Below are 15,755 nucleotides of genomic sequence, written 5' to 3'. Positions count from 1 at the left end.
ATCGTTTCTTCGTTCGGTTCCACCGGCAGTCCGCGAACACACGTACCGACGAACGTCCGCCGCCGCCGACGATGATCCGCGGACCGGTCGTGGTCGCTGCCCTGCCGCCGTCGTCGTTGTCGTTGTTATTGTCGTTGTCGTTGTCGTTGTCGTTGACGAGCGCCTGGTCGACCGCCGTCGGCCGGCCGGTGGAGATCCGCGCGGCCGTCATACTGCCCGCCGAGTCCAAGTTCATCACCACGCTGTCCAAGGTGATGCCCGTGCTGGACATCGCCGTCCGCGACCTGTACGCCAAGGGCATACTCCGGGAGACGGACGTCACGTTCAGGTTCATGCAAAAGGACGACAAGTGCGAGGACATCGAGGCCATGCGCTCCGGTTTCGAGCTGATCATCAACGGTCGCGTCGACCTGTTCCTGGGACCCACTTGCGACTACGGAGTCGGTCAGTCTGTTTTTTTTTTATTATTCATTTTATTGGTATTATATTATATAGGTAGCCAGACGCCGATTCAGAAAAATTTAACGGGGGGGTGCTCAAAAAAAAACTATTTATTTAAATATTACCATTTTCTATTTGATTTATTAGTGCTAACTTTTTTTTCATAATAATTGTTATCGGTGCTTTCCACCGTTGATGCGTGTCGTTATACACACGAGTATACTTCGAAAACAATTAACAATAATGGTTATTATTGTCGTAGTGACGGCGATAACAAAAAGCACCGAAATTATTATTATTATAAATTTTATTTTGAAAAATAACAAATTATATAATTTATAATATAAATTTATTTTGTTGGTGTCTAGATGACAGGGGGTGCCTGAGCACCCATAGCCCCCCTCTGAATCCGCGCCTGTAGGTAGCCAAACAACATACGACCGCGCAGGCTAAAATAGATTTTGTTATAATATTATTATTATTAATAATACGAGAAATAATTAAGTCACGTCGAATGACGAAACGTCTTTTGACGACTTTTGCTCAATCGTATCTATTTACCCATAACTATTGTGTAATCGAACTTATTACTCATCCCCTCCATAACAAGCGAAATTGGTTTTTGTTTATATTGTACATATACTAAAAACGCGAGAAAATTCGTAATCTTGAGGCTGTCGATAAAATCGAAAATCAAAACACTAAAGTGCCAATAGGTACACTCTGAAAAACTTCTAACCGTAAAAGATATTATTACGATTGATGGGGATATGCTTCGCTCCGAATCCAAAACTGATGACCGACATATTAATATATTATGCAGGTTAGTGTAATTATAATAATATGGTCATCATCATTGGAAGTGATAACGGCAGCGATTTGTCGATTTGACCATATTATAGTATCTTCGAAAGACCGTTTCGATTGGCCTCCGGCCAACAGCCTGCAAGGGCCACGCGGTACGACAATTTTTCCGTAAGTATCGTTTCTCCGAAGCAGACGTTACAAGATTTTCGTGTTTTTATCGTTTCAACACCATACGATATTTATTCGAAAACCACCGTCCGTCCGATAGGTACCTATATTGATGCTAATACTTCAAATATATAACTGTGCGTATATATGAGGTTATACGAGAGGAGGTAATAGTTGTGTAGGTTACGTTAGGCGTATACGTGATACTGTGCGTTTAGGGATACGCTTCGATAATGTGTAGGCGAGTATGTATATTTTAGGTGACTCTGGTTTTTGTGCGATTGAGTCCGTTCGGGTATCAAAAATTATCTCGTAAGGGTTGTAAATCATTGAAGTAATATGACATAAAGCGATAACATATACGCAGTTCCAATGTTCTTCTCTGGGATTACGAAAAGCTGTATTTATTTTTTTTTCAACACCTTTAGTTTTTTTTTTAGAGAGATCGATTATGGTCGATACACCTCCTAATGTTGACATAATGCACGAATATTGTAAAAAATAGGCACTACGAAATGTAAAAAGATGTTTTATTGAAATGCGCATAAAATTGCTTGAAAAATCAACACTAGTACATAATAATATATGATGCCCATAAACAAAACTGCATGCAGTGTCTATAAATATGTATGAGCTGCACTATCGTGAATATTTATATGCACCCGCGAATCGTCGTACATTAGTGGATCTAAAATGTCTTTTCACGAATAGGGTAGGTATGTGTGTTTAATATTGTTACTGAAGCATGCAGATAAATGTGCTTATACATGCGTATTTTTTTCTCCATGTAAACAATTTTTTTTTTTTGAATATCGCTCTTCTGCGTATAAACGTATACATATATACTGTGTATAGGTACATTTTCGTGTTGCGGAGCATCGCTGCAATAATAATCACACATTGTTTTAGGAGAGACATTTATTTTCTTCTGTTTACATCATTGCGAGAGCGACTCGTCACGGTTTTTGTTTCGTGAAAACCTCCCTTAGATGATGATAGACTGGCACAGCAACGCGTGGGCCGCAGTTTATTTCGAGTTGTCGCGCGCGCCGTCTTATTAAGTTTTAATTGCAATTATGGCAACTTCGAGCCAAATGCATTTGGCGGAGATTAAAAGACACCTCATAATAATTATTTTACTTGTCTCTGCGGAACAGCTGAAACGTGTTACTATTGTATGACACAAACTTTTATAAAGTTACTTTATATACTGTGCAGTGTACCGAACGGTTTCGATATAGACGGCTACTGTATAATAATAACAATACACAAACATTGTACGTAAACGTCTCGGGCCATATTATTCGTATATTATTACATATTATATGTAATCCGAAATTCTAAACTTGTATGTACACGAAATTGTTTTCCTCGAAGATTTTAAATTTACAATTTTATGTTTACACTCGTGCGGCGGTTAATGTCGTTACATATTTTTATGATTTGCAAATAGCATTTCTCACTGTTTGTTTCAACTACTATATATGTTATCCCATACGGATACGACTGCTGTAGAGGAATTATTTTTCAGCATTATTTTTTAGTTGTAAACATACATGTAGTTATCCAAGTCAAAGCCAACATATATCGTCGCTACAACAAGAATAATAATCCTGGAAAACTTTAATAAAACAGAAAAGTTTTACTGACGAAGATCTTGATTTATTTCGATTATTAGAACTAATTAATTTCACGTTTTTCAATGTTTCAGCAGTAGACGTGTATATATGTGTCAATTTTCATTAACTTGTTTCATAAAATAATCAATGTTGTGTTTGTCTTGTCATAGGCCTTATCCCTGATTAGGATTTATTGATTTCATGTCTTATATTATTTTAGTTTTAATATGTTTTCTGTCGTAATATGATGTCTTAGTATAAGACTTCTTGAACATAACATTTCGGCGAGTTTTCGACTTTCTTATGGGAATGTCAACGTCGATTGCGGATTATTATATATATTTTTTTCTTATAATAGGATGGCTGAAATAAAAAGTCGACTGAACATCATCCATAAAAGTTCAAATATCAATTTAAAAAAATAAAAGTTCTCAAAACTAGTAATATAACTTATGTATTTGATAATAAGATTTTAACTTCCATAGTTCCATGACCTATCAGTTTGTGATTGAAAGTATCATATTATAAAGTTCTTATGCTCCTTATTTGTCAGTTGTTAAAAACATTATAGGTATTTACAAAAGTTATTATAATATGAAAGTTTCCGAACGGATATGTGTTTTAATTAATTTATTAATTCATACTTACGAGTGAGTATCCACATAATATAATAAGTGCACTGCGATCATTGCTATTGAATTGTACTGCAGTTGTACATAATTAATAATTAATATGAATTTAAATAAGATTTATTTTGAGAATTAAAATATAATTGCGACGAATTTGTTAAATTTCACTTTAATTTAAATGCGCATAATTGTGTTCATTTATATCTTTTATTTGATTCAATGAATTCAGGGTCTTTAAAATATTTTTACACTTGCATATTTTTCAGTTATTTGATGAATTACTTTATTAGCTTAAAGCAAACGAAATCATCTCACGTTGCGAATTAATAAACGAGTATAATTTTGCATAATTTTACATAACTTATGAAGCTTAAATGTAAATTGATTATTTTTGTTCCTTGTTATATTTTAAATTATTTAAAAAGTATTTTATTTTATGTACCTAGTATAAACAAGCAATTTTCTTTTCATTTGAATGTGTACACTAATATTTTATGATAAATAAATATAAAAATATTTAAAATAATAAACCATTTCAAGTATAATATAACATATCTTTACCGTTTGAAATGCTAAAAATTTAGAACATTGAAAATATAAGTACTTAAGTTTAATCTTTATACCTTACTACTCGCGTTCTTGAACATCTCGGGCAACATATAGCTATTTCTGTAGCAATAGGATAATTATTATTGGAGTTCAGCGTGAGACGTGAGTTACACAATATTTAATGGTACAACACAATATGTTTTATAGGTAGTATACCTATAGTATCTATAGTATACGATTCATATACGTACATATTGTACTACGTCAATTTGCCACTAATTAAATTATAAAACAATATTTTTTTGATTATTCTTATGCCTTGCTAAATATAATTACATTCAACAGTGGATATTAAAATTATTTATACTATATATTTTATAATATATGTATACTATACATATATTTAACATTTTTAAATGTTGATAGTGTTTTCTCGACCCAATGTCAACAATAACATAATGTTAACTATATTTTAATGTTTGTTACAAAGTTGATGTTTTTCGTACAAAAAAAAAACTATTTTTATATTACTTTGACTTGATTAGGCCCACAACACATACTTTTCATACCATAATATTATTACATACATAAACTAATACGAATAAAAGTCTTTTAATATTATGTAGAAAACTATCTAGTAATGGATATCACTAATATATTCAAGATATATCTTAATCAAATGTTTTTATTTGATCGAAAGAACATTTTTACTTATGTTTTGTGTGTAAATGGATAGTTCTTAAATATTTTTATTATAATTTCTTTCTGCAATGTTTAATCATGTATTCAATAGTATTATAATATGATGCATGCTTATCATAGGCGTGCGCAGACCTTACTGACAGGAGGGGGGCAGAATGTATATATTATATACAGTAGAATTTTAATTTATAATATATAGTATATTATATTATATATACTATATAATATATAATTGAATATTATCTTGGTTATTAGTATTATTGCCGCGTATCTATATTAAAACACTCATTATCAACGCGGTATCGCTTGTGGCTTGAACAAAGTTGGACCTTTGACAACACAAAATACCGTATACTATCAATATTTACAATATATAAATCATTCATTTATTCATTGTAATATAAAATTATATTATGTTTTTTTTTTTAAAACTATTATTTGGGAGAAAAAAAGTAGCCCACAGAAGGGGCAGCTGCCCACCCTCCCCCCTCGTGCGCACGCCTATGGTACTTATACAATCAATAAAATTGTTTGATAATGTAATTGGATTGTTTGATTTTTATGGTTACTCTTTCTCTTTGTTTATGTCTCGAGACAAAATTAGATTAAGCAAAAACATTACAATATTAATTAATACATTAAAATGTTACGTTATACATTTATACTACTGTATATATGTCAACACACCATATAACAAGTTCGTTGACATTTTATTGAAAGTTGATATTATTTATACATTAAACTTTTTGATAAGGAATAAAATATCTTTAATTCGAATGTTTCGAAGGCATTTAATTATACATTAAAACATATTATAATAACAGTAAACTTAGTGTGTACCTACTGTACCTACTATTATTTTCGTGGTTATATCAACGTGTATGTGTAGTGTGTACACAAACATCACAAATTTGGGTATCGAGTATCGTGTCCTCTTTGCATTTAGTTTATGTTTGAATATTCGTTAGTAAGTTATTTAAAAATTAATATAGTAACGTGAGATGAGAACTATATGGATGCTGTTACCATGGAGATGTACGCAGTGTGATCTTTGTCATTTCAAACATTTTACACCCTTTGTTTGTCTATTAAAAAAAAAAATCCAAGTAATTTAAAATGATTGACAATGAGCAAATTTAAATCACCAAAAACACATCACTAAAAAAAAAAACACTTAGGAACATTTTTTTTTTTCAAAAATCCTGCTATTCACTTATAAAATCATAAGTTTTTCTTTTTATTTTGCAACAAAAAAGGGTAACATTATAAGATTAATATTAATCATATACAATTACCTAAGTAGAAAATTATTTTTAAAAATAAATATACATTATTTGGTGATTAAAACAATCGTAATAGTTATGAACGTATCATAAAATCATTACCTACCTACTGTATGTAATATGCTTACCTTGCCTACATATTAAATACCTATTGACAGTGGTTTAGGCGAAACTGGAACTAAGCTATTGGAGGTAATACAATGTTGTAATACTTGTTATACCAGTGGGATGATATCCTCCAGATACTATTACTCAATTTGGTAATTACAAAAATGGTCATAAAAAAAAGTGATCTGTGTTAATTTTTAATACCTACCTACTTATAACATAAATGATTTTTAATATTTTTATACTGATAAATTATATATAAATAAACAATTTTCTGTGGCATACCTATATTATTTAAGTTTCCTCATTAAAATATTCGTCATTTTATGTCTCGAACATCTGTCTGTTATTGTTTCTTACGATTAATAAGACATTACATACCTACCTATAATAGTGTTACTGTTAAAACTAGTATACAACTATTCGTTCTTACACGATAAAATGTCCAATAGTCTTAAAAAATTAAATAACAAATTCACAAACGCTTGATTGAACAATTTAAAACTTAAACAAAACATATTTTCACTGTGCTAAGAACAACATTAAAAACACACAAACAGTAAAAATTCCATTATTGTGTCAAAGATTTGATGTAAATAAAGGCTTAAAATACTTTTGAAGACTTTTAAATTAGTAATATTATATAATATATAATATATTATATAATACTATTGCTTACATGCTTACAATTGTGTAGTTTTAGAAAAAAATTATTTTAATGAATGTTGTAGGTAGGTACTTGTCTTTTAAAACTATAGTTGATAATTTGTAATATTAATTATAGATATAGTATTTCTCAGATTTTAGGTTCTTCAAAAGTATTTATAGATTAGGTAAGTACTATTTGAAGAAGACAACGGTTGTTCGTACACTTACGACCTACATATTATCGGGTCTCATCGATATTATTTGTTAAATTTGTCTTTGATCAGTGATCACATTTTGATTTTAACGAATACTTATAATGTTTATCCAAATGAATTAGAATTATTTACTGTACATTTATTTGAAAACATATCGTGGTGAAGTGTGTATGATTTGTTTTTCGAACGACAGAAGATAATATCTGTTTTTTTTTCAATAGGTATGTTTTTGATTACAAATTATGTAAGTATCAATGTATATTGGTTACTTGCATATTATGCCAACAACGATTTCAAGAGGTATATTTAAATTAGCCTTACAATTATTATTTATTACCTAGTCTCATAAGGCAGACTGAAGTACTATATTAATATTCAGTGTTATTTATACTATTTATAGACATTGGGTATCGTGTATTTTGAATTTCATATGAGCGTTCAACTGTTGCCATTACTAGGTATAATAAATAACTATAAAGTACACATGCATTATGCAAATAAATGAGTGATGACTATCGGAATATAATGATGCATTCGTGTACATAAAAAAAATACGTCACACGTTGTTAGAATAAAAACCAATTTTTACTGCGAATTTGAATGTACTCAATATGGATATCAAATCTGATAATTCAAACTATATGTATAGGTAATAACAATAATAATGGTCAATGCAAATTTATATATTATTATACTGCAGGGTGACTAAAATAAAATATAATGCAGTGAAACGTAAATTAAATTTTTTATTTTTATTTAAAATATTATTGTTTTATTCGTTGAAGTGAAAATATATATATTACGTAATCATATGTCAATTAAAACGACTACACAAAAAATAGTATGATCTAATACTGACCTTTTAGTTTTTGAGCGGCGTTGATAATAATTAATGTTGAGTTTTTTAACTTTTATTTACGGGGATTGTGGATTAAATTTCAAACTGTCACTCAATACGTACAATATGTCAGCACTCGGCAGATGATATGCAGGTAGCAGGTATACTTTAAAAAGTTCATTTTTGAATTTCACCTATAAGTTACTTAGTTAAATCACAAAAAGCAGAAAAACAATAGCGAATAAACATAATAGTCACTATTGTTACGAGTCTGTTAAGACCATTAATTGGTGTCTCGAGATTCACTCAAGAACGGTATTCTGAAAGTAATGATTTGTTTTTAATCAATACAGTGATGATAGACCCCCATCACATGCTTCAATGATCCATTTAATTGAAGCATCGGCAAATTTTAGGTTGTACTATATTAGTTTTTCTAAAGTGTGCATTTTTTATTTTTTGTTCAAATTTCGCTATAAGTCAAACTCGAAAAGTTTCTTGTACAAACGTACTAATAGATAACTATAGTTTAAATTGAAGATTCGACGGTATTGGTTGTAGAAATAAGTTCATCGAGAACCGAAAAATACACACAGGTACTTGTAAGATTGACAAGGTTACCTGTTCTTCTTCTAGAATTTCATGTTATAAAATACTTATTTACTTACTATTATTGTCACTTGTCAGTAGTTATTAGTGTCACTAATAAACACTCATAAAATAAATAAAAAGTACATGCGTAGTTTGCAAAATATAAATATATAATTCGGTAAATGAAAATGTTTTTCAGGGGATACTAGAGAGACAGAACATACTATCAATATTATATCTTAGTAAAATTAAAACATACTTAGTTGTCTTATAGGGTTTTATAGTATTGTAATAACTTGTTGGTCGATATTTATAAATAATAGTATTTTTTTAGACTTATTAATTTTATAAGTGAAAGTGATTTTTAGAAAAGCAATTTTAAAACATTATTTATACAAATTAGGCGTGTAAATAAATATTATTATTCAATCATTTTACTACTAAATAGTGATTAGTTATTAATATTAATTTAAATAATAAATGAATCAACTAAACAGACAACTGTTATAAAACAGCTTACAATTATTGAGTATTGATATTATGTATAAAACTATTTATATTATTAACCATATTAATCTAAACGTTCTTACTGTGTTGGTATTATTTAAAGAGTAAATACAATTACATACTATAAATTTGATATTGGAATGAACTTTTAAAAATACCCAGTAAAAAACCCTATGGTTTTCTCCCGATGAAAGCCATTTAATTTATAAAGCCTTTTACTGTTTATTTCAGAGCACTATAAATTTAGTAGTGTTCTAGTAAATAATTGAAAACGAAAACATACAAAGATACATTGCTTAACATTTTAAATGTATTTCTGCAGCTAAAACGTAGATGGGTAGTTATAGAATTAAACGTACAGTTTTAAAATATTATAAAATAAACTGTAAAATATTATATTGATATGGACATAATATTTAAATATAGTAGTCACATTTATTGGTTTTTATTTATCAGTGTTATCGGAACTGTCATAATTCAGAATTGTATGAAAATAAAATAATTTGAAATGGCTCGAGATGAACAATCTAATATAATATGTCATAAAATATAGGTATGCCTTTCTACGATACCTAGTCCACTACTTACTTTAATGGCTTTAACCCAATTTATTGCAGTGTAGTGTTAGGTTTATAAATTCAATTCAGTTCATGTATCTTGTCTGGCTCTACTCGTAAGAATTACTCTAATATATACCACTGAAATAGTGTTCATGCGCGGAATTAATATCATCGATATAAGAATTATTAGTTCTACAATGTTCAATTTATATAAGGCCTAAGTATTTTTACTCTGTATAGGTTACAGGTATTTAAAGGTATACTTCAAAAAATGCGTGCGCGTAATTACTACTACAATTACAAGTAATTTGATCATATTTTATTACGTTTTTAATGGGTGTGTATTGTTTACAAATGTGGTAGGTACAGGGCTGGATTTAGGAGTGGGCTGAGTGGACTGTAGCTACTGTTTGTTATTACTTTATAGTTACAGATAATAATAAATTGAAATTTATTTTTCTACTAAAAATGAAATTTTATCTAACAATTAATACGATTTGTAGAGTTTTTCAAAACTAAAATATCGGTGTTCTAAAATCTCAATCAACTGGCCAGAATGAGCACAGTTGTAGATATTCTACGAAAAATTGATTTCGAAAGTGTAATTGAAGATTTTTTTTTAAATAAAAACACGAAAAGTTGCGGGAATTTAATTTTAAATATAATTATTAAAATAAAATAATAATAAATATTGGTAACTTACTCATCTGTATTCACTACATTGTTTTTAATTTATTATTAAGTAAAATTAAATAATTAGATAGTGTAGCCTGTATAGGCTGTAACTGCTAAAAATATTGAACGTTATATTTAATAAGAAAAATAAATGTTTTATTGGTTATTTATTTGGAGCTCGGGGTAGATATATTAAATTAATGCCATTAAAATTGAATAGTACTTATCTATTTATGAAAATCAAATCAATCCTTTTGTGGCTCTGTTATTTTTGTTATTCGCGTGTCCTTTCGACTTTTGATGAATATATGAGTAAGATTCGTAGGTACATTATCAAAGTACAATATTTAATGATTGGTTTTATCTTTTGTAATGTATTAGTAACCAGTCCACCTAATAAGAGAGGAAGTCGTTAGACAAACTTAGAGCAAGTAATCTTCATAGGCGCAAATAGAGGGAGGGGCTTTTGGGGATCTCCTTGCGATTTGTATTATTTGACGCCTGCAGCTTGTCCTCTAGACATCGATTTGCTTGGAAGTAACTGTAGGTTTTAGTAGTTACAAGGGCCATAGTTTTAGAGAGTCAAAGTTTAAATTATAGCCATCAATTCAAAATCCCTCTCTATTTTTTATTAAAAAATTATTTTCAAGTCAAATGAAAACGATAAAACGAATATTAATGTTTTACAATTTATTGTATCATACGTTTGTATTTTATCGAATAATTTTCACGATTTATTATACAAGACTTTTTCAATAATGCTGTCCGTCAAACCGTAGTAAACAATTTAGACTGTTTTTGAAGTATTCGACGAGGGTAGGCCGTTGGTGTGAACTTAGAGGTAATTTTAGAAAATTACTCATGATTTTTTAACGAACGTCCAAAAAATTGTAAGAATATATCAATAATGTCCAACACAATTGTTGAATATAGGTTTATATGAATTTTTTTACATGATGCGCGAACCACTGAGTTAATGGATGTAACTAAAGTGTCTGATATTACAAGCAGGCCATAACTTATTATTATTGCATGTTGAAAAAATTGACAAAGATAAACTTATGTTAGTATGTTACTCAAAAACATAAGTTACAAATATATATGATTATTTAGTTTTGTGCTTATAATAATATAGTATTTGTATTGACGTATTAATAAAATTGTTTACATTAAAAAAAACATTTTAAGTTTATTTGTTTATTCATCTATGAACTTACATATCCTGACATCAATAATAGGTAATAATATAATATTATGATTTATCGTTAAAAATAAATAGCGATATAATTTTTTTTTAACAGTGTTAAGAATAATAATATTTTTGTAATGATTTATGCGAATATAATAAAATAATGATCACGGCTTACAGTCAAATAATATAGAACCTATATAATACGATTTAAATAATGCAATTATGTACTGTAATATAAAATATTTCTTATTATAGTAAAAGTAATAACCATATATTAATATATTTTACAAGTGTCCCGTTATCGAATTTATTTCGGAATAATATTTATCTTGGATTAAAGGAAGACTAGATATGATGTAAACATAGGTTACATTTAAACTGCATTAGATACTTACTAGAATAATAAATTTATACACAGTGTTAATGCAAGTTAAATTATGTTTAAAGTCTATTTTGAAAGTTGCACGTTGTTCCCTATTACGTGTTTTCATAAATTTAGTGGACCATTTTACACCGGTGTTTATTATTTAACGAGTAGCAAAATATGTATAGTAGCTTACGTCCCATTTATTCTCTTCAATTGTTGTTTGAATCGATTAAATCAACCAATCAAATAATTAAGTCAGTTATATTATATAGGCTGTAAAACGAATAAGTAATTATTTGTTCAAATATGCGCCACGACAGAAAAAACTATGTCATAACTTATTCCATTATCTGCGTACAATTAAGTCAACACTATCCATGACAAAATTGTAAATTTTTAACTGTTAAAAATTTAAAATTACATTAAAATTAACAACATCATTTTTACTACCAGTGGTGTATTGGTGAACAAATTTTTGGGTTTACGCACTTTGAACTATATTTTATTGCAAAGCACAAAAGTTAAATCAAAATACATATATTGATATTTATAAAAAATAGTTATGTCTTTGATAAGTCAATCATACCTACAAAGCAGCAAATTCTAGATAAATATTTACAGCTGATTGGTAACTTAATTTATCTATACCTAATCGTGATTCGTGGTAATAATACCATTTTGTATAAAACAATGGTCATGATAAATTTGTGATATCAACAAAAATATTCAATGATACAATTAAAAATACATAATATTATCATATATAATTTATCAATGTTGCATATTTTATCAGCATACCTGCGTATCGTATATTGTTCAAAAGCTCTGATCGACAAATACGTTTTGGATATACCCCCGCTCGGCCTCGCATACAATAAATCATATTTTTTGTCAAGTAGGTACTTCAAAGGTCAAAGGCTAATAAATTAAATGTTAAAAGTTATTTTCGAAATATCACGCATATATAACATTGGAATATTTAACCCAAGGTTTTTGATTAATAATTAAAATAAACAAAACTCCTAGTTATATTACAGACGAACAAAGACATTTTTAATAAAACTTTTGAGTTAGTCGATGACAAACAATTTGAAAAGTCAACAATTAAAATTATTATTAACTTAAGCAAGAAGTAAGTTATACATTTTACGTTAATAACATTTTAAAATAATATACAAAAATTAAATTATGATATACACCTATAACTGCTATACTGCTAATTTTGAGTGTTAATAACCGCGCGGTATTATTTTGGTGAAAATTGATTATTACGGGTGTTCAGTAGTTCTCGATTTATTAATGTACATTGGTTACTAAATTTTTCTAGAAACTGCAGTAAGACAAACACTAAGTCGACGAGTATAAGTTTTTATTTTTATAAAGATATACACTATTTGTCCTATTAGCACAGTAAGTGTATAATGGCGACAGAACCAAAATTTATAGATCGCAGATCATAAGTGATTAGTGACACTTGACTGAGAATATTGTTTGATTATCTATATATATATATATTTTCCTTAGTTCCCTAATAAGCACGGCACCAATTACTTTTTAGACGACACCTAGCTGGGGTTGCCATTATGGTAAGATTTGGGATGATAAGTTTTTTATGAGTAGATTCTGGTGGGATAAAATAAGTTAGCTAAAATGTTTAAAATAGATAAGCCATAGGGACGTAGAGTAGTAGAGAAATAAATTAAAACTTTAATTAAGATTTCGAGATTTCCGAAAAACTGGTAAATATAGCCACGAATAGCCACTAAATGATAATAATAACAGTATTGCAGGGAAGTTGGTTGGTAAATAATGTTATAGGTATTTGGGTTAACCAGAATGTTTGGTTAATTCGAGTGCAGGGCCACGAGGCATGAATCTAAAACTGTGTAAGCTAGTTAATTCATTGTGTTTTCCCACTGTTTAGAAATTTAACCCTATGGATAAGTTCAAAATAAGTCATCGGTAAAGACTATAATATTATAGTTTATCAGTTTCTCACATGCAATTCTACAAAATATTTTATGCATTTTATTACTATTAAATTCTGATTATAAAAAAAGTAACACATCATTTTACCTAACCGTAAGATTTACGTATTTCTAATAAAAACTTTTTTTTTCATTTATTTTAAATATTGTTACTTGCATGCTTGTATAAATAATACATACAAGTACACAACATATATGCTTCCACTATTTTTATACATTTTAAGTGATTTAATTTTATTGAGGTACCTACTTAAAAATAAAGTTCTAAATAAGTCATAGTTCTAATAGTGTCATCATAAATCATAATACTGTCAATGATAATCTGTAAATACCGAATTGAATAATTGAGGTTATTAAAACAAATAATCTCAAGTGGTTATTATACGTCTATAGTATGTATTTACCGGACAGCATTGAATATTTTTAGTAAATATATTTTAAAATAACCGTACGCATTAATTTAAATAAATAGTTAAGAAGACGCTACACATCCATTTATTGTCTTTGTCTTAAAAGTGCATAACATAACAAATTTAAGTTTGGCAGTCAGCAGATCACGTTTAACTCCATTAGTTTAAAATTTGAGTAAATTAACTTATTATGAAACTTGATGTTAAGAACATTACCTGTGTTTGTGTTTGCATGTGGGTTTTTTACGATAACTTAGTTTTAAAATGGGAATTTTTAATTTACACTTTTTATATACGCATAACTTGCTATAAAATTGAACTACCGTAAAAACTCCACATACAAACACAGAAAATGTTCTTAACATCAAGTTTCATAATAGGTCGATTCACTCTAATTTTTAAATTAACGGAGCTAAACGTGATCGGTCGACTGCCAAGCGTAAATTTGCCATGTTATGCACTTGAAAGACGAAAACAACAAATTGATATATAGCGTCCTCTCAACGATATACAATATTCATAGATACAAAATGTAGTTTAATAAGATTATAAATTAAATTGTATAGATATTTATAATTCAATGTAGTATGATTCTAAATTAGGAAACGATAGTTTAATAATAAGCAGAAAACTATTTTTGTATAATTTTCTAGAATAGTCACAATTTATTAGAACGGATAATTAGCTTGCAATTATTATGATTTGCTATTTGCTATTAAAATTAAATCATTCCAATAAATTGAATTCCTATAGGAGATTGTTGTCTGTGTAAGTCTGCAGCAGTGCAAAAATAACGTTGATATTCTTCTAAAGCATCCAAAAATAAATATTCTGTTGATTTAATTTATGATGACTTATATAAATATATAATTACATTATACTAGTTAATAATTTTAAAAAGCAGTTGGTATCTTTACATTTTTAATAGATTTTAATTAATTTTTTAAATTAAAAATTCAACTGTTTTTCAAGTACTTTTTATGTTTGTTTTTAGATCTCGTTGCTAGGATGATAAAGTTTTGGAATGCACCATTGCTCACGACGGGTGGTTTTACAAATGATTTTTCATTGGACAAACGTGATCCAAAAAGCAAGTATTTCCTATTAGTCCGTACAGGCACGTTGGATTTCCAGGACATAGCGGACGTGGTGGTCAGCGTTTTGAACAGGTAGCCACTACCGGTGTGGTGTAACTCCCGGCGGCGTACTTGACAACACGGATGTTAAATGAACGTTTTTGAAAGGGTTATTTTAGGTATTCGTGGAAAAACGTATTACTCGTATACGATATTGACGGCTACTGGAGAGTATCTGGAAAACAGTCTTGTGGATTGATGACGAAAACTCTGGTTGAGATGTTCAAAGGGAATGCGAGCATCAGATACAATGCATTCGATTTGGCGAAAAACCCGCAGAACAACCTGACGGAGAACTTGCGCAACGAGGTCGGTTCCAAAC

General features: G+C 29.0%; 1 protein-coding gene across 1 annotated transcript; it reads left to right on the top strand.

Moving 5' to 3' along the window:
- On the top strand, window positions 1-15,755 carry LOC107162118 (atrial natriuretic peptide receptor 3). The gene is made up of 3 exons (XM_015508883.2): window positions 1-444; window positions 15,292-15,466; window positions 15,542-15,755. The coding sequence occupies exons 1-3, from the start codon at window positions 72-74 to the stop codon at window positions 15,630-15,632; spliced, it is 639 nt and encodes a 212-aa protein (XP_015364369.2). The 5' UTR covers window positions 1-71; the 3' UTR covers window positions 15,633-15,755.

Source organism: Diuraphis noxia, unplaced genomic scaffold, assembly GCF_037042655.1.
Source record: "Diuraphis noxia isolate RWA-SAM2 unplaced genomic scaffold, SU_Dnox_SAM2 contig0005, whole genome shotgun sequence".
Lineage (NCBI taxonomy): Eukaryota > Metazoa > Arthropoda > Insecta > Hemiptera > Aphididae > Diuraphis > Diuraphis noxia.
The sequence above is the reverse complement of the archived record's forward strand: the minus strand, read 5'-3'. Positions and strand labels throughout refer to the sequence as shown.